Source organism: Hesperophylax consimilis, chromosome 20 (genome assembly GCF_061612785.1).
Source record: "Hesperophylax consimilis isolate HC1 chromosome 20, BYU_Hcon_1.0, whole genome shotgun sequence".
Taxonomy (NCBI): Eukaryota; Metazoa; Arthropoda; class Insecta; order Trichoptera; family Limnephilidae; genus Hesperophylax; species Hesperophylax consimilis.
Window position 1 is genome coordinate 17,074,110 of NC_142855.1, and position 17,747 is coordinate 17,091,856.

The following is a 17,747-nucleotide window of genomic DNA, read 5'->3' on the forward strand; positions in this document are numbered from 1 at the left end:
ATTTCTCACTAGATGGCGTCGAGACATATTATATCTGATAATAATAATATTTGACCGGCGCGGGTTCAATTCCCGTTGGCGGCATTTATTTATACTCGGGAGATATTTTCAATTTGTATTAATATTTCGAGCGACTAATTATTGCTTATAATTATTTGTTATCCTTTATACTATGCATAAAACCTTGTCTTATAAACATGAGTTTATCATTGAATAATAATAATAATAAAGGCGCTTGTGAAAGAAAATAGGCATATACTATAAGGTACGGTTGTATATAATGAAGCTCTATTGTTTTATACTTTATAATACATTAAAACATTTATTTACATATGATACATTAAATCACCATAGAAGCGACTGCCTATTTCATGGTAACCAATGGAATATAGTTATGTGAGGTCTAGTGGAACATATGAACTAAATATATAAACATGTTTAAAATAGGAAGGATTTAGGGTATCATTTCACATAAGGCCGTGTTTTGTTTGCCTTATCATAAATGATGGATTTGTTTATATAGGTACCTACATATTATAAAGTTCAATGTTTTTAAAATAATATAACGATTTTAGTTATTGGAAAATGCTTTTGTCCTGCAGAGAAAATAAAATAAACCCTGTGTGGCAACGTGTCCGTCTGTCAATATGCAAAATAAAATGGATTTTTTGAAAATTAAATATCCCTGTCGAAGACTTAAAATACAATTTCTTATTAAATACTCTAAAAATACATACATAAGAAGATAGACGTAAAATAAACGATTTAACGTTCTTATTCAAAATATTAAACTCTAAATTCGACTGTTGTGAACTCCTGCAACTTATAAACATACATACACCCACAGTAACAACACGACAAAATACAATTTTCTACAGCAGCACACATAAGCGTAACTACATTGCCCACTCTCCGATACAACGACTTCACACCATGGAAAATCATTACTTGGGTGATGTTGACATATTCAATACCAACTTGGCAAGTTTTGTGGATCATTTAAAACATTTATTTCAACAATACTCCTAAACACATCATGTAAACCTACAAATAGCTGTAATTTTCTGTTTTTGTTTCTTGTGTTTGTATGACTTGTTGCATAGCTTTTATCAAATGTTATTTTATTCTTATTTTTTGTGTTTCAAAGTATCTGTCATATTAAAATTATACTACCAACCATGTAAAAGCCCTCTGGGCGTTAAATAAATAAAATAGTGAAAAAAAACTGCTTTTGGAAGTGTTAATATTCAAACGTGTAATAATGTTTTTTTTGTAACCTCAGAAATCCAGTTTTTGATAAATAATATTTATGAACGATATAGGTACCAACTGTATCCATAAACTTATAATATGGTACATGTGGAAAATCGGAAAGTCTATTTCTCTTTTAGTAATGATAACCTCCGTGGTTAAGTGGTTAATATTCTGGGTGGCTGGTTCAAATCCCCGCGAGCACAAATAAATCCTATATGTGTAAGAATACTTATTTATGTATACAGCATATTTGCATCAAATTGCAGGGCGGTAGACGCTTTCAGTATTGCCCTACTGTTGCTTGAAATGACTTTAACCCATATGGTAACTAGATTTGTCTTTCCTATATCCTCCCCCTCTTCATCCCCACTACCTACCCCATAATATTTTTATACAATGTTTTTATACAAACCGTTCACAATTGATTAAAGCACTGATTAATACTTGTTTCTTATCTAGATTTGAAATGATATCCCAATCTATTAATCAAATGCAAATAAACTACATATCAATGAAGAAATCACAAACAAATAAAACAATCTTTATCATTAATTTGATTTAAGTTGCGCAAGGTATTAGGAAAAATCTTTATAAAACGATCTTCAATTCAAGTTAGTGAATCAGTGTTGGAGCTAGTCTTATAATACTAATAATGGTGTTCAAATACTGCGTATTGTTTTTGGTGGTTGCCGTTACCATTGATCGGGTCACAGCCATATCTTCAGCAGGTAATATTAACAGATTTATAAATTAATACTATTCAACGTAACATTTGGAATAATATGAAACTAATTCTGAATTTGAAACATGAGATCGACAAAAATTACGTAAATAAAGTATATATATTTTTTTAAATGATAAAATAATGTTTTAAGACAAGGTTTTATGCATAGCATAAAGGATAACAATTTTTTATATGAAGAACTAGTACATCGTCGGAAATAAGCCGAAGTAGCTCAGTGGTTCAGAGCACCTGACCGGACATCAGAAGTTGCGGGTTCAATTCCCGTCGGCGGCATTTAATTTTACTCGGGAGATATTTTCAATTTGTATTGATATTACAGGTGACTAATTATTGCTTATAATAATTTGTAAATAATTTATTTATTTATTTATTGTAAGAAACAAACAGCAATTTTATACAGGATAAGTTATACAAGAGGTTAAATATGAGGTAAGCCAAAATAGTTTCTTATGCTAATGTTGGTTAATGTGATATAATACAAGATTGTAATTGGTTATAACCATTAACTGAAAATGAAATTAACAAAAAAAATAAAATTCATATAAATATATTAGTAGGAAGAAGGAATAGGAAAGGGCAAGAGGCAGAGGAAGATGGGATGGGGACAGGAGACGCTCATGTTGTACCTTTTCTATAACTGTGCATTAATTTAATTAACATTTGTGGTCGTGCCCTTGACTTCGTTTCGGTATTTCACAAGAGTATTATTAAAAATATCGATATAGTTAAATTGCGTGTTATATTGCGCGCATATACGGGGGATTGGAGAATTTTTTTTAAGGTTGGTTCTGCACGCGGGCAAATGAAAGAAATGGTTTTGTCTGGTTTTGCCTTGTAGGTATGTGAATTCTTAAATAATTTACGAGTTCAGGAGAGTCCAGGCCGTTATTCAGAATTTTGTATAAAAATATTTGATCAGATATTAATCTACGTGTTTGAAGTGGAGTAAAGTTGTGAAATTTTAAGGATTCGGTGTTATTTGCAAAGAGTAATTTAAATTTATAATTTATGTGTTTAAAAAATTTATTTTGCACACTTTCGATTCTGTCAATATGGCATTGGTAGAACGGTGCCCAAATTAGTGTGCAGTATTCTAAGTGGGGGCGGATATACGTGGTGTAAAGGGAATACATAGTTTTAATATTGCGAAAAGGTTTAGATATGCGAATTATAAATCCCAACATTTAAATAATGTAGGCGCAATGACCAAGTGCTTTAAGACGTGTCCTTATTTCGGTTCCCAGTTGCGACCGTTACCTTTTGATCTCTTGTATGTTGTTCTGTAGAGATATTTTAAAAGGTAATTGTTTATTTTACGCCTATCTTCTCATGTGTGATATTTTTAGTATTTATTAGGAAAAGATAATTTATGTGATCTAGCGAAATATTTTATTTAAAATTAAAAAAAAACATATTTCTATTTTCGTTTACGCTCAGTGATTAAAGTTGAGGGTAAATTATTATGAGGGTGTGTTTCGTGTTATGGGTGAACGTCAGCAATCGTTAATTTTTTATCAATGTTTTTAAGACACGAGACTCTAATAAGAGGGTTTTGTTCCAGGCTCACATTTTAATTAATTCCAACGAATTCGTAAATATAACTTATTTTAGACCGTTGCCTAAGGGCGTAAGTTATTTATATTAAAGATTAATAAAGAAATAGTACCTAACGTTAATATATTTTATCTAAACCGGTTGGTAAATTTTATTGAACTTTTTAAACGATAAAATTAGCGGTAAGCACCAGATTTATTTTTCTAGACGATGAATTAGTAACTTCCCGAGGGATCCCTCTAGAAACATTTGTAATACGCTCATCGGAAATAATTTAAATAAACCCCACGGAAATATTAATTTTCTAGACCTGTTAGAGCAAATTCGACGGTAGGTCCATCAGAAAAAAATCCTAAATTTAGTCGTCCAATTTTGGTGAAGTTCACAGCCAGACGCAGTAGAGTAGCTTTCTTCTTGCTATAGGGAAGGAAGGCAGACTTAACTCGAGTGATTTGAAGCTTCCTGGGGAATTCAAAATGTATGTCAACGAGCATCTGACTGCTGCAACCCGTGCGCTCTTCGAGACAATGAAAGACTTAAGCAAAGATAAAAACTTTCAATTCAAATGAATCAAATACGGAAAAATATTTATACGTAAAATGAAACTTGACCCATTATTCAGGTGACTTTGGAATCTGATGTCTCAGGTTTTTTGCTGATAATCTTCTTGGATTTTTGAAAGTTAATAAATAAAAAATGTTATTTTAAATGAAATTATTAGTTTGAACGTTCCATCAAAGGAAGTTCATATTAACATCTGTTATCCTTATTGGTCTAGTCCAGCCCTGATAAAACTGACTAAAGAAAAATATCAAGTTTTCAAAATGTGGAAAAAGTGGTCCAATCCATTCAAAAGTGGACTACCGTAAATTCAGGTTTCCTTCAAAAGAAAATGTCTAGAGAATGTCTCAAACAATTTATAATAAACGCCGGACTTAATAAATCCCGTGACCCAAAAAAATTCGGGTCTTATGTTAAAGTAAAGAGAAATAATTCTGGATTATCGCATATTATGAAACTGGGTGACGTAACTGCCGTGAATCCTTTCGCAATATGCAATCTGTTTTCGCAGCACTTCGTCTTCACTTCATCACAAAACTGTTTCCGATATTCACTCTACCAACTATCACGTCGACAATCAACATATCTTCGGTATCAGATTCTAAAGAAAAAATAATTGATATTATCTCTAGCTCATTAGGTTCCGGAAGCGATAAGATTCCGGCATTCTTTATCAAAATGTGTAGCAAGATAATCTCGAAGCCGCTATTATTGCTCTTTCAATCCTCATTGACATAAGGTGAATTCCTTTCTAGATCGTTGGAAGTGTGCTCATATCACAAGAGTCTGGGGCGAAAAATTATGTCCGGGACTATCGTCCAATATCCAAATTACAGATCTTTAGTAAGATATTTAAAAAAAATGTTCACGAACAACTATATGACTGTGTCCAGTTATTGAAAAAAATTGTTAATATTGACTTGTCAAGTATGCCAAACATAAATGATTATCAATTATCAAAATAACGATAATTTATGTTTAATTACTTTTCTTTTGATTATTGCATACGTACAAATATTTTTTTATGCATCTTTGATATGATAACAGACTTTCTTCATCATTGATATCAAAGTATTCATTTCCTAATCTATGCAGGCGAAATATTAAAGAATTTTGTTCTGCATTAGTGGCAATATTGGTACAATGAAATGGCGGTATGAATCGAGAATTGTATAAAGTATTTTGAACGTAATGATGTTTTTGAAATCCTTAAATATTCTTAGGATGAAGCCCAATATTTTCATTGCTTTATTAGTAATAATATTAATGTGATTAGTAAATGTTAATTTAGTATCAACTTGTCAAAGATGACTAATGTTAAGGCCTCGTATGAGTATCTCGTGTTCGAGAGGATTAAGTCGTGTGCTAATGGTTATGATCTTATATATTTGCAGGAGATGGCTGCATCATAAAGGACGGAGACTCGGCTGGGGAGTTCGGGGTGTGTATTGCCTTCAAAGACTGTACCTCTGCTATGGCACAAAGCTGCAGGGGACACCTACCGCAAGTAAGCAAAGCTGTACCGTTATCAGACACCCTCTACCATACTTAGTTCACCACCATCTATATTATTTAAACATGTCAAAAAATATGACATTTATATAATGCCAAATGAACTACATAGCCCTTTTGAATATATAAATTTCTCGATACCAAATATGAATATTCGAAGCTTAAGAAAATACTTCGATGACTACCGTATTGTTAGAAATTGTAAAAATAACTTATTATATTATGTCGTTTCTTTGTGTAAAAATATGTTTGCCACAATACTGCACAAAAAATATGAATGAATCTATTATTGGCAAATTGTCAGACTGAACACGAACAAAGGCAATTTCAATATTTTTTTTTAAATCCTGAGATTACTATATAATTTCGTAAAACAACGTTTGCCGTCCAGGCTACAAAACTGAATTATGTGGTCAATTGCAAAACGCAAAACTGCAAAGTCAACGAAAGTTTTTGTGTTGCTATAAATTTAAAAAATCGGTGTGGAATTTCATAAAAATAAATACAGAAAATCATAGACCAGACAATTTGTATTTATTAAGATTTCACGAGCTAAAATAACGGGTTTATTCATTTCATTCTTTAAAAAACTGCATGTTTCTATTTTTTTAGCAAAATTTTTGATATCTTAGTAAAAAGATCTGTCTATTTTTTCATAATAAAATGGATTCAAGCGACCATTGAAGATGTCAAAATTTGAGATCATATATTTGTAATTATTGCACAGCCTTATTAATATTCAAGCAAAAACTTTGTTTAAAATTTGATATGTATTGGCCCATTTTGAATATTGATATTTAATTAATGAATTAATTAATCTGTCGTGTCTCCAGATGTGCTCCAGCAACGATGAAGACGACTCGGTGTGCTGCATAAGCGTGAGTGATTGCCCACCGATGCCATCTGGTTTAGTCAACGTTCCCTTGACGGGCTACAAGGCCTGGGACTATTGCGCGAGCCTCGCCGAGCTGGCCCACCCGTGTAGGTTCATGGGTGACAGCTGGTCACGAGTGGATGGCTGCCCTGTCAGGTCGGAGAGCGCGAGCGGAGAAGTGCTCAAAGTAGGAGATTACCCACATCTGGTGAGTTTCATCAGCTTATGATTAGATTAAAAATTCTTTTGCACTCTGGAAAGAAACCTTTTCAATGTTCTGAATGCAACGTTTTCATAAATTATCTTTAAAGAATTACATTCTTACCAGCAACGTAAAGAGAGCATTTCCATATTCTAAATGATTTTTTTATATATTTTACAAACCAAAACAATTATATTGTTTGTTGGATTTAAAAAAAAATTACAAAGAAGTCATCAGAATGCAAAATTTCATTTACATATTTGACTCCGAATCACTGATTAAAGTAAATCAAGTACGTCCCTTAATATCCATTATAATATATATTTAATTTTTATTATACATGTGTACTTAACATGATATACTGAATATTACAGAGACACAGGAGTTTTTTAAAGTTTCGATAGCTAAATTTAAATACAAATCGCTGCCTTAGTTCTTGTATGTTCAATAGACCATTTAGCAAATTTTACAGGAGACGTTTTTTTTTGTTTTTACAGGCAAATTCTAAAAAATTCTTGATTTTGGTCATTTCGTTTAATACATATGTGTAACAGAAAATTTCCTGAGTTAAAGAGTCCTTGAGTTGATTTTTCACAAAAACTGCTCTATATAAATTATCCAATATTTTGGAAGTTTGAAAACAATGCACAAGTACAAAGGTACCTACCGCTAATATACTACTATCGGTTGTCAGTGCATGCGTGATGTGAAATATTCTTACATCGTACGTATTACGGCCTCCGTGGTCTAGGGGTACTCTTGACTAGAAATCCGGAGGTCGGGAATTCAAAACCCGGCGTGCGCAAGTAAATTTTATTTGATTCATTTATGTTATTTCACAAAATATTCATTTAAAATAACATATAGAAGATGTGGCGTAAAGACTACCATAAGAATTTAAATGGCTTTAGCCGTGTTTGGTGATCAGATCTGAAAAGATACTCACATACCATCTCTCTTCTCCTTCATCCTCCTTCCTCTCTTGCTCCTCTCCATCTCCTTCCCCTCCACACTACCTTCAGCCTCACAATATACTAATATACCCCAATTGGGGATTCCATAGTCTCACTGGCTCCAGATGGTTGGGAGCAGTGGAGACTGTGTGCGGTATTTCATTAAAAAAAATCCCGAGTGATGCGAAAAATTATTGAAGTTCAATTTTCAGTTGAAAATTTGTTTTTTTTATTGTTTCGTTACCTACATTTGATAAATGTAATTTTTAAAGTTAACTTACTTTAGAAAGATTTTTTTTTTCTTTCGGAAGGTCTTATTTGCCGTGAGCTTATTATTTATGTTGATTATCGTGAATAAAATATTATTTTTTTAAATACTTTCAACTCTTAAAATCCTAAAATTATAATATCCCGCTATTTGGGTTATGGGTGTGCGCTATTTAACATTACATTTATTGTTGTTAGTCGTTTGCCTAGTTGGTTTTATTGTAGTTCCTTCATAAAAATATGTTTATTATTTTTCATGTGACTAAAAAAAACAAAAAAATCAGAAACTTTTTATTAACTAGCGATCTCAGCAGTGATAACGGACTAAATATGTGTCGTAGATGTCTTTCAATCAGACTATGAGGACAGTCGACTTTTTGCACATTTCCATTTCCTGGCTCTTTTGTTGTATTTCTTGAATAAAAATAAGTTTTAATGCACTAATATAATTTATTAATACTTATTTTAGGTAAAAGTCCTAAGTTTGTAAATAAATGAAATAATAAATTAAGCATCCTGTATATTTGCCTAGCAAATTCAAGAAGTAAATGTAAAATATGGTGAAAATGCCTATGAATGACATAATTTTAAGACTTACCTTTCTATTTGAGCTACTGTTCTAAGGTTTATTGATTCTGGAGTCGGTGAAGTCATTTTTTAGTTCAATAACAGTATATATTCGCAATTAAACGTATTTTTAGTGGAACAATTTCGTTGTTAGAAAACAACTAAAAATCAACATGGCCGCACATTTTAACTAGCCGGCTCCTGATTGGTTGACAGTGGAGATTGAACATTCAATACCTCAACCTTCTGCGGGATGTTGAACAAATAACTGTAGTGGTGCGCAACTACTTCATTCGAACGAAATTCTAGAAGCGTCGATTTTTCCAAACAAGCTTCTTGGATGTTCTTTTATTTATTTGTTTGGAAAATTCTACTTAGCAACCAAATTGTTCCAGAAGCTTCTTCACCTTTTAAAAGCGACAGCATGAAGAAGTCAGTCAGTCATCAATCCGCCATCAGTTAACAAGGTGTTCAACGAGCGATAATCCGCGCACCTCACTTGCGCGAAGGACATTCTTCCCGGCTCTGCTCATGGACTCCATCGGGACATCATCATAGCGCTTTGGCCCAGATCGCCGTCCCTGGCCAACGCTACATGGATTACAGCGCCCTGGTTCCAACGTCTCTGACCAGCGCTTCATCCACGCTCCATGACCACCACGAGGACACGCAGCATCCTCTCTGGTCTACTCAGCACCCGTTCAACCGCCTACAAGGTCCACCGCACCTTCGGCCTTCCCGTCAGCACTGGAGTACTGATTGCCAAGATCGCCAGTGCCTGACAGACAACGAGTCCGGTCACCAACGCCCGGCGTCGACTCACAGACCCGCGTTTGACCTGCCATCACCGCCTGCATCCGGAGAATACTACACCTGTCCTACGTCCACTCTCATCACGGCTACCTGACTCATCAAATAAACACTCTGACCTTCACAACATCTTTCAATCCGTGCCTCCTCACCAGATCCCCAAATATCTATGAAATTTAAAAAAAATATTATATTCATAACTTTGAGTGTTTGAATGTTCAATATCCAGGAGATTGACCAAACAAGAACTGAAACATTATTCCGTGAGTGGATATTGGCACTTGAAAAATGCTTAAAATGTCACTTAAAAACCAAAAAATATGTTTTTTTTGAACTTCATTAATGCGCAATAGGCTAATGTACATATTGGCATTCATAACTCAGTTTTGCAAAAAAAGGTCTATTGAACATACAAGAACTAAGACAGCGAAATCTTTAACAAATTAACACATCACATTTCTACGACACTGTACTAACAAAAAACTTAACCACTCGGGCTTTTGCTGTTTCCGTAGTTTGTGTGCCATAGGAATTTGTCACTTTGAAAAATATTTAGTTTTATTACAGCGTTGCAATTAAATGCGCGTGTATTATCTGTTTCTATGAACAACTTAAGATGTATGATGTGGATGTTAGGTTAGGTAAGGATAGGTAAGTAGTTCTAGTTTTGAGGCAGAGCATTGAACGCGCTGAGTTCACATTGGAATAAACTGCCATTTATTCAGATTTCAAAAACAGGTTCAGATAAATTAAAAGGGAATTCAATCCAATGTATTGGAGTGGGTTTTGATCGACGCCTGATGTTTTCTTTTCGGCGTCTATCTATTTCTCCTTGTTTCAAAGATAATTAACACTTATTTTGTTTGTAGGTCTTGCTGACTGATGATATGGAAGTTTGGACTACTTCTCCCACTGGTACACTTATAAGTGAAAAGTGGGTGTTGACTAGTGGCTCAGTAGTGTCGTAAGTTTTAAATTATTTTTTGCTTTTGTTTATTTAACCTCCACACATAAGCTTGAGCACACATTTGAAAATGAGAATTTTCTGCTTTTTTATATAACACGATCTCTACACATAAGCTTGAGCACACATTCTAAAATTGGAATTTTCGGGAACGATCTTAAAAATCGAGTTAAATAGTTTTTATGATGTATAAAAAGTTAAAAATAGTTCATTAATAAATTGTTGGTGAAATTTGCGTTAGAAAGTAGATTTTGGGAACGGTCCATAGGTAATGGTATATTACACTAGTTGACATGTACCCTGCTTGGACTAATTTTTTTTATTTTTTTATTTGGTACATTATTTTTTACAATTTATGTTTTCCAGTAATGTAGGCCTCACTGGGTGGCTTGCCCGTGCTGAGGCCTTCATTTTATAATATGAAAATATAATCTACATATTATTTAAAGAAAAAATAATACATTTAAAAATAAAAAGTAATACAATGAAAATAATCTTGTGTGTTTGTGAGTGATGTGTGTTTATATTGGTTTTGTGTGTTACGTGTAGGTTTTATTTTTATTTTATGCTATGACATTTTGGTAATATTGTCTTTTTTGTTCTTTAATCCATTTTGTAATTTTGTGTGTGAATTTATTTTTATTTTCCTCAATTTTAATTTCAAGTTTAACACTTTTGAATGCTTTTATAGCATGGTATTGGTAGTGTCTTTGTCCAAAGCTTGAATTTACTGTCGGAGTTTTTATGTTTTCTTTGTATGCTTGTCTAACTGGTCTGTTAGTGTTATTTTGTGCATGTTGAAATTTATTTTTTTTTGTCAAAAATGTAGTTTAGTAGTGTTTTAACGTATAATTGGCGTATATCTAGTACGTCACAGTTGTTGAATATTTGGTCTGTATCAGTCAGTCTATGTTTTTTTAGTATTACCTTTAAGATCGTTTTCTGTGCGGTTTCTATGTAATGCTTTGAAGATGTGAATTCTAGTTAACTGTGTGTAGTTGTAAGCTGGAAATAATAATTATTGTATTGTAATTAGTATTTGTTTCACTTGATCATGCCGTGTCTTCCTTTGGCTTCCTCGACTGCTTCAATATTTCACTTCTAAGTCATGCGAATCAGATTCGATGCGATTGTGAACTGTCAACAACTTTAACTATTTGAATAACTCGAATGTGAAGAAATTTTAATGATAACTGTCAACAGCTACAACAACGTCAAATAAATGGAATATCAATCAATTTTAATGTAAACTATGAACAAATTCGAACAACTCGAATATGAAGAATACCAAATTTCCAATACAATTTTTTTAAGTCACATTTGAATAAATTTCTGTAATATTTAATGCAAATTATATTTTTGTCCATTATTTTCAGTGATTATACGTTGAAATATGCAAAGGTTGGAGGACTAGCCGCTGGAAGTGGAAGTACACGTGAGATTGATGCACTTTATCCTCACCAAGGTTTCGATGCTGGAAAATTGTTCGATGATATTGGACTCATATTACTAAAAATAGAGTAAGTAATTTTTTGTATAGCCTTGATGTTTAAAAAAAAATCTATTCTTTATTTTTAAAAACAATTTGTATTTGCATATAACTCAACTTGTCAAGAGGGAAACTGAGACATTTTGCTTTTAAGGAATAAAAAATTGCTCATTTCAAATTAAAGTAGAATAAAAAAAACAATATTTAAAAAAAACATTAACACGAAAGCATGCTATTATCGAGCAATTGCTACTTAGTATGCCTAACACAAGCAAATATAAACAGTCAAATAGCGTGCTAGTTGTAAGCATGCTAACAGGCGGGTTTTTAATAAGCGTGTATGTCCGCACCTCAAAATAAGTACGCCTAACACAAACGTATACGTACAGTTGAACAGAACGCTAGTTGTAACCATTCTCGCCAGCATGCTTAAAACTAGCGTTGGTGTCCGTACCAGAAAACAAGTATGCCTAACACAAACAAACAAGTACAGTTGAAGAGCATGCTAGTTGTAAGCATGCTCCGTCCGTACCTTTTAGATCGATTGAAAAAAATCTTAACAAAGGCATCGCTAACAAATCAATAAATTATGTTGTATACTTTCAGTGTGATTTTTAACAAGTTCGTCCTGCCCGCCTGTCTCCACACGGGTAGCGTGCTGCCCAAAGAAACCCTCAAGGATATTATTTCGGGGGACAAATTCATAAGCGTGAGTAACCTTTAAGAAAGACAAACATTCCCAGTTTACGAAAAATAAACTAACTTTTTTTTTTAATCGCCCACTACCATCACAGTAAGCGAAACGCATTGTGTGAGGTATTTTTAGTTCTTGCATTTTATAAAGTCTAGCAAATCCTTAGATTAACCATAATAGTTGTATTTTGATATAAACTTGCCATACACACAGAAGATTTCGTCACCTTCTCAGGTGTTCCCCAAGGAACCAACCAACCTGGGTCCAGTATTGTTCCATAATCATTTTTTAAAGTCTAGCATAATCCTTAGGTTAAACATAATAATTGTATTTCGAGGTAAACACGCCACACTAACAGATGATTTTCTCACCTTCTCAGGTGTTCCCCAAGGACCCAACCTGGGTCCAGTATTATTCCCAATATTTACCAATGAAATTGAGACGGCTTTAACCATTTAAAGGTGTCCTTAAATTATTTAAAAATATATATTTATGCATTTATGTACTTTCTACGTCATCGCCGTCGAAAAATCATTTATATTCATAGTTAGACAAATTAATTAAACTAAATTACATTTTAACCTTACAATTTTTACTTTCAGTCATTTAGATACGAGAATATAGTTATGAGAAGGCTATAGTAACATATAATCCTAGTTACAAATGTAAACACAATACAATTTATTCTTCTGTAAAATTCTAGGGTTCTACATAATGGCATTAGCTAAAGGCAAAACTTACAACGTGATAACTGTTGTACGATATTAGTATGGATATCAGATCTATTCATAGAGTATATCACTAGAAGCGCCTTCCATACAAATTTGAATGGAAAGAAATGTCCTATTTAGCCTAACCGCCCAGCGTTCCGTCTCATTTACACTTGTACGACATCTTAGATCAGCATCCACTTACGTGTTATTCTTTATTATTTGTCTGAATTTAAAAGCCCTTATCAGAGTATAATATATTATTACACTTACTAAAATATTACACAATTTTTACAACGTTTTTAATCAAAAGAAAAATCATCGTCATCCATTAACATACTAATGACGGTATATATGGCATTTAGTGCGTATTTTAAAATAAAACGTGCTGGTTCTTGCGCACAGAGACAAAATACTAAAATATTAAAATACCCTCAAACATGTGATTGCAATATATTTTCCAGTTAAATATTAGTCCATTGAGAATATATCGGAAAACGTGTTCAAGCAGGTGCACTTTTCCCGATAAATATATTGTTATTAATAATACATTTTTCATGAAAATATGTTCCGATATCTCTCAAAACCTCTAAATTCATTCGTTAAAGCCTGCAGTCCCGTTTTCAACAGGAATACGAATAATTTCACCGGATTTTCATATTTTATATCAGTAAGTTTTCTCTGTGCATTTTCGGTGTGCATTCAAGTTGTAGGTAATTTCTTTTTTGGCACTTGTTCATAAATTTAGGTTATTTCTTATTATATATTGAGTTAGTTCATCTAACATTTTACGAATGTACAATAATATGTACAGGGTTATATTTCGTTATTTAAAAAATTTGGCACTTAGTGACTATTTAATTTCGTGAATTCATGTACGAGTACGCTTGCTATATTTTTGAATACCTTACAGCTATTGGCGATGGCGCAAAGAGAACTTTTTGACAAATTTTTTGTTTTGTTTGGCACTTAGTTCCTTTTTAATTTCATGTATTCATGTATGCTTGTTATCTTATTTCTAGATTTTAGATTTTCATTTCTTGCAAAATATGTTGTAATTTTTTGGCACTTAGTGCCTATTTAATTTCGTGTATCCATGTATGCTTCTCTTGATAAATATTGTGCTGTGTTTTCTTGCAGACGGATGTCGACATACTTCCAGATAAAGAATGTTCCACACTTTTCGAGAGTAATGCCGGTGTTCCAGGAGGAGTGAGGAGCGAAACTCAGTTTTGCATTAAACAGACAACAAGTGACAGCGATTTTAAAGTACGTATTTTTGTAATAATAATTTTTTTTTGTATTTACAAAACATGAGGGAAAAATTGAGCATTAAAAAACAAGGAACACCAACCCCATTAGCTTCGTATTATTGGGACTCTTGCGCGAAGCTACAAGCCAAAAATGTGTATCTCCTTGGTACACCTTATATCGTAGGTAATAGGCATTAAAATCGCTTGACAAACGGAGTCTAGAAACGTTCGATTTCAAGCAAAAAACTGTTTTTTATTTATTTTATAAATAATTTTATAAAAAAGCAAAAAAGTTAACCAAGTGAAACTGTCACAAATAATCTGAGCTATAACACTGTATTTTTTAAGTTGTTTTCTTTATGCGTTCATACATTTCTTAATAAAAAATAAATAATTTTTTGGTAGTTGGCACTTTTATTTTTTATTGAGTAATTTATATATTGCTTTGTATTCTATTCAAGGGAAGCGATAGGAAAATTTTCAATCTATCTAAAACAGAGATGGGCAAACTTTTTAAGGAAAGGGCCAGATAAAATAAAAAAATTATCTAGGCGGGCCGGAAAAAAAATTTAATAAAATAATTTTTTATAAGTGATAAAAGCACTTAATTTTTGAATTTTTACATCATGCATAATATTGAGTACATTATATGCTAAAATGGTAAAAAAGTAACAAAAATTGATTATTCTTTAGAAGAGTATGAAGGCGTATGTGAAAGTGAAGCTTAATGTTAGTCAGTCAATCGGTTTCTAACACTGTTTTTGCGAAGCTTCATAGTAGAAAACACACGCATTGCACTTCACATCGCCATGCATTCGCCATGCTACCGATCTGCAAAGCGCGAGGTTGTGTGCAAACTAATACTAGATGCAATAATACCGTACTTAAAACACAATGAGAAGGAAACCGTTAAGTATTCTATTCTATCTACGTAGAAAATACATTTTGTTCAATTGGTAAATTGTGGTAGGGTTATTCAAAACAATGTCGCGGGCCGGATTGACTAGCCTGGCGGGCCGGACTTGGCCCGCGGGCTGTACTTTGCCCATCACTGATCTAAAGCATTTTTTTTGTATTTATAATATACACCAATTCGTTATAAAGATTAATCAAAATAGTAATTTGGCATTATGCTTTGCCTTAAATAAAGTCAGAATATTAACGACGGTGTATAAGACGGACCTACGGTAGAATTTGCATTAGCAAATGTCTTAAATAATGTGAAATTATTAACGACATAAGTGAAGAAGTCTTTTAAAAAAATATTCGCGGCAAAATAATATTTAATTTTAAAAATATTATAATATTTGCACTAATAGGCCTAGAAAATTAATCTTTATTAATTATTTGTGCTGAACGTTTTACTAAAATCTCAGATGATTCTAAACAAATCCCCCAGAAAGTTACAAATTCACCGTCTAAAAAAATAAAATCTGGTGCTTACCGCTAATTAATATTTTAAAAACGTTTTTTAAAAATTTTTATGTTTATATTTTTATAGCAAGGTACTTTTTTATTAATCTTAAATTTAAATAACTTACATCCGTAGGGATCCCTCTAGAAACATTTGAGATTTTAGTAATACGTTCATCAGAAATAATTGAAATGTGAGCGTCGAGCAAACTCCCGAAATTAAAGTCTTATGTCGCCTTAATTAGGCATGCTCGATGCGTTTTGGGTCTTCCTAGGACCTCAGAAACAAATCCAAATTAATGGTAGGTTTCAATTAAATGCTTAGTAATTGTTGATTTGTAAGGATGGTGGATTTTGCATTCTCGAAAGTTTTCTGACATCCTTTTGGAGATGGTCCGTTCCGTCTGGCCTACATACACCTTGTCACATCCAGAATAGCTGTGTTTATAAACTCCACCTGTCTCAAGAGGAAACTTGGTTTTTACCTCAAAAGGTCTTGTATTTTTGTCGTTGTTCTGAAAAGAATCTTGATGCTTTCTTTTCTCAGTATCTTGGCAATTCTTTCAAGTTCTCAGTTGAAAAAAATATGGGAGTCTTCAATAACTTACTCGCTTACTGGACATCCGTCCTTATTGGTTGAGATTATCAGTTATTCTGTCGAAGCAGAGAGACATGATCGGCTAGGCTCGGGATCTAATCGGAACCATTCGGAACTCGGCCTGCGCACGCGCCGCTCCACTGTAAAGACAGTTCCACCTGTGGCTAGTTATCTGAACTATCTTTAATAACATTACAGTTACATTTTAAACTTATTAATTATATTTATAACACCACATCGCTTCTGTCAACAGAAAGGAACAGACGGCGCGCCTCTGCAAGTATACAACGGAGCTTCTGTGGCATGCACACAAACCGTACTGGGGGTGTTCTCAAGCAGCTCAGACGTAACCGCAGACCCAGAAACAGAAGCAGTTCATCTGACCACTCGGGTTTCCGCCTATATCTCCTGGATTGAGGAACGCGTGTGGCCGGCAGTCCCACCAACTTCAGACAGAAAACAAATGCACCCTATCCTTCAATTATTGTTTAAAAAGTAATTTGTTTTTGGTGAAAATAAAATAAAAATAAAACTTTTATTTATTCACTACATCAGTTTACCGATATATCCGACAATAACACAATACAAAGCACATATAATGATCTGAAAAACAGTAGAAGTTGGTAGACACAGCTACAAATTAGCTACATCTGAATAAATAATGAAGAATTGCACTAAAACTTACATCAGTAAGTGTAAAAAGTTAGGACTTAAAAAGGGTAGATTCCTCTTTTAAAATAAAACACTATGTAGAAGTTGAAATAACACCGATTTATTGTTGTTTTTTCCAAAGTTTATATTGCTACCGACATTCTGTGGAGATCACTTCACCAACGGAGAGCGAAATATAATTGTCACTTTGCGTTCCTTTAGCTAGAAACTATCGAAGAGAAGTGAGTTCCCTAATCATTGAACAGTCATCTTTACAGAACACCTGACTGCAATTCTTTGGATTTATATTTTTTTTTGTGAATAGCTTCAATAATATCAACAATAATTAGTTTTTCAGAAAATTTTTGCTTTAATCAACAAAAGCCTCTTGATTTCATTAAAATGAAGTGAATTTAAAAATGCATTTGCCCCTCCTTTGGCCCTTCTATGAGGTAAATCCGTCCAAGACGTATTTTTTTACCTACAATTCCTATAACAAAGATTATCATCTTAATTGTTCATTCATTTTTACTTCTGATCAAAATATCACAATATATTTCCAGATAAAGACAGCCGAAATATATATACATGTATAAATATAATAATAAATAATAATAATCGGCGTCAATTTAGTGAATACCGCATTTACCCCTTCAACTAAATATGCATTACCAAC

General features: G+C 33.0%; 1 protein-coding gene across 1 annotated transcript; it reads left to right on the forward strand.

Moving 5' to 3' along the window:
• The first annotated feature begins 1,893 nt into the window (after window positions 1–1,893).
• LOC149414217 (serine protease Hayan-like) lies at window positions 1,894–16,969 on the forward strand. The gene is made up of 8 exons (XM_089644021.1): window positions 1,894–1,982; window positions 5,509–5,621; window positions 6,460–6,708; window positions 10,169–10,263; window positions 11,640–11,783; window positions 12,359–12,461; window positions 14,297–14,425; window positions 16,674–16,969. The coding sequence occupies exons 1-8, from the start codon at window positions 1,907–1,909 to the stop codon at window positions 16,917–16,919; spliced, it is 1,155 nt and encodes a 384-aa protein (XP_089500147.1). The 5' UTR covers window positions 1,894–1,906; the 3' UTR covers window positions 16,920–16,969.
• Window positions 16,970–17,747: the final 778 nt, after the last annotated feature.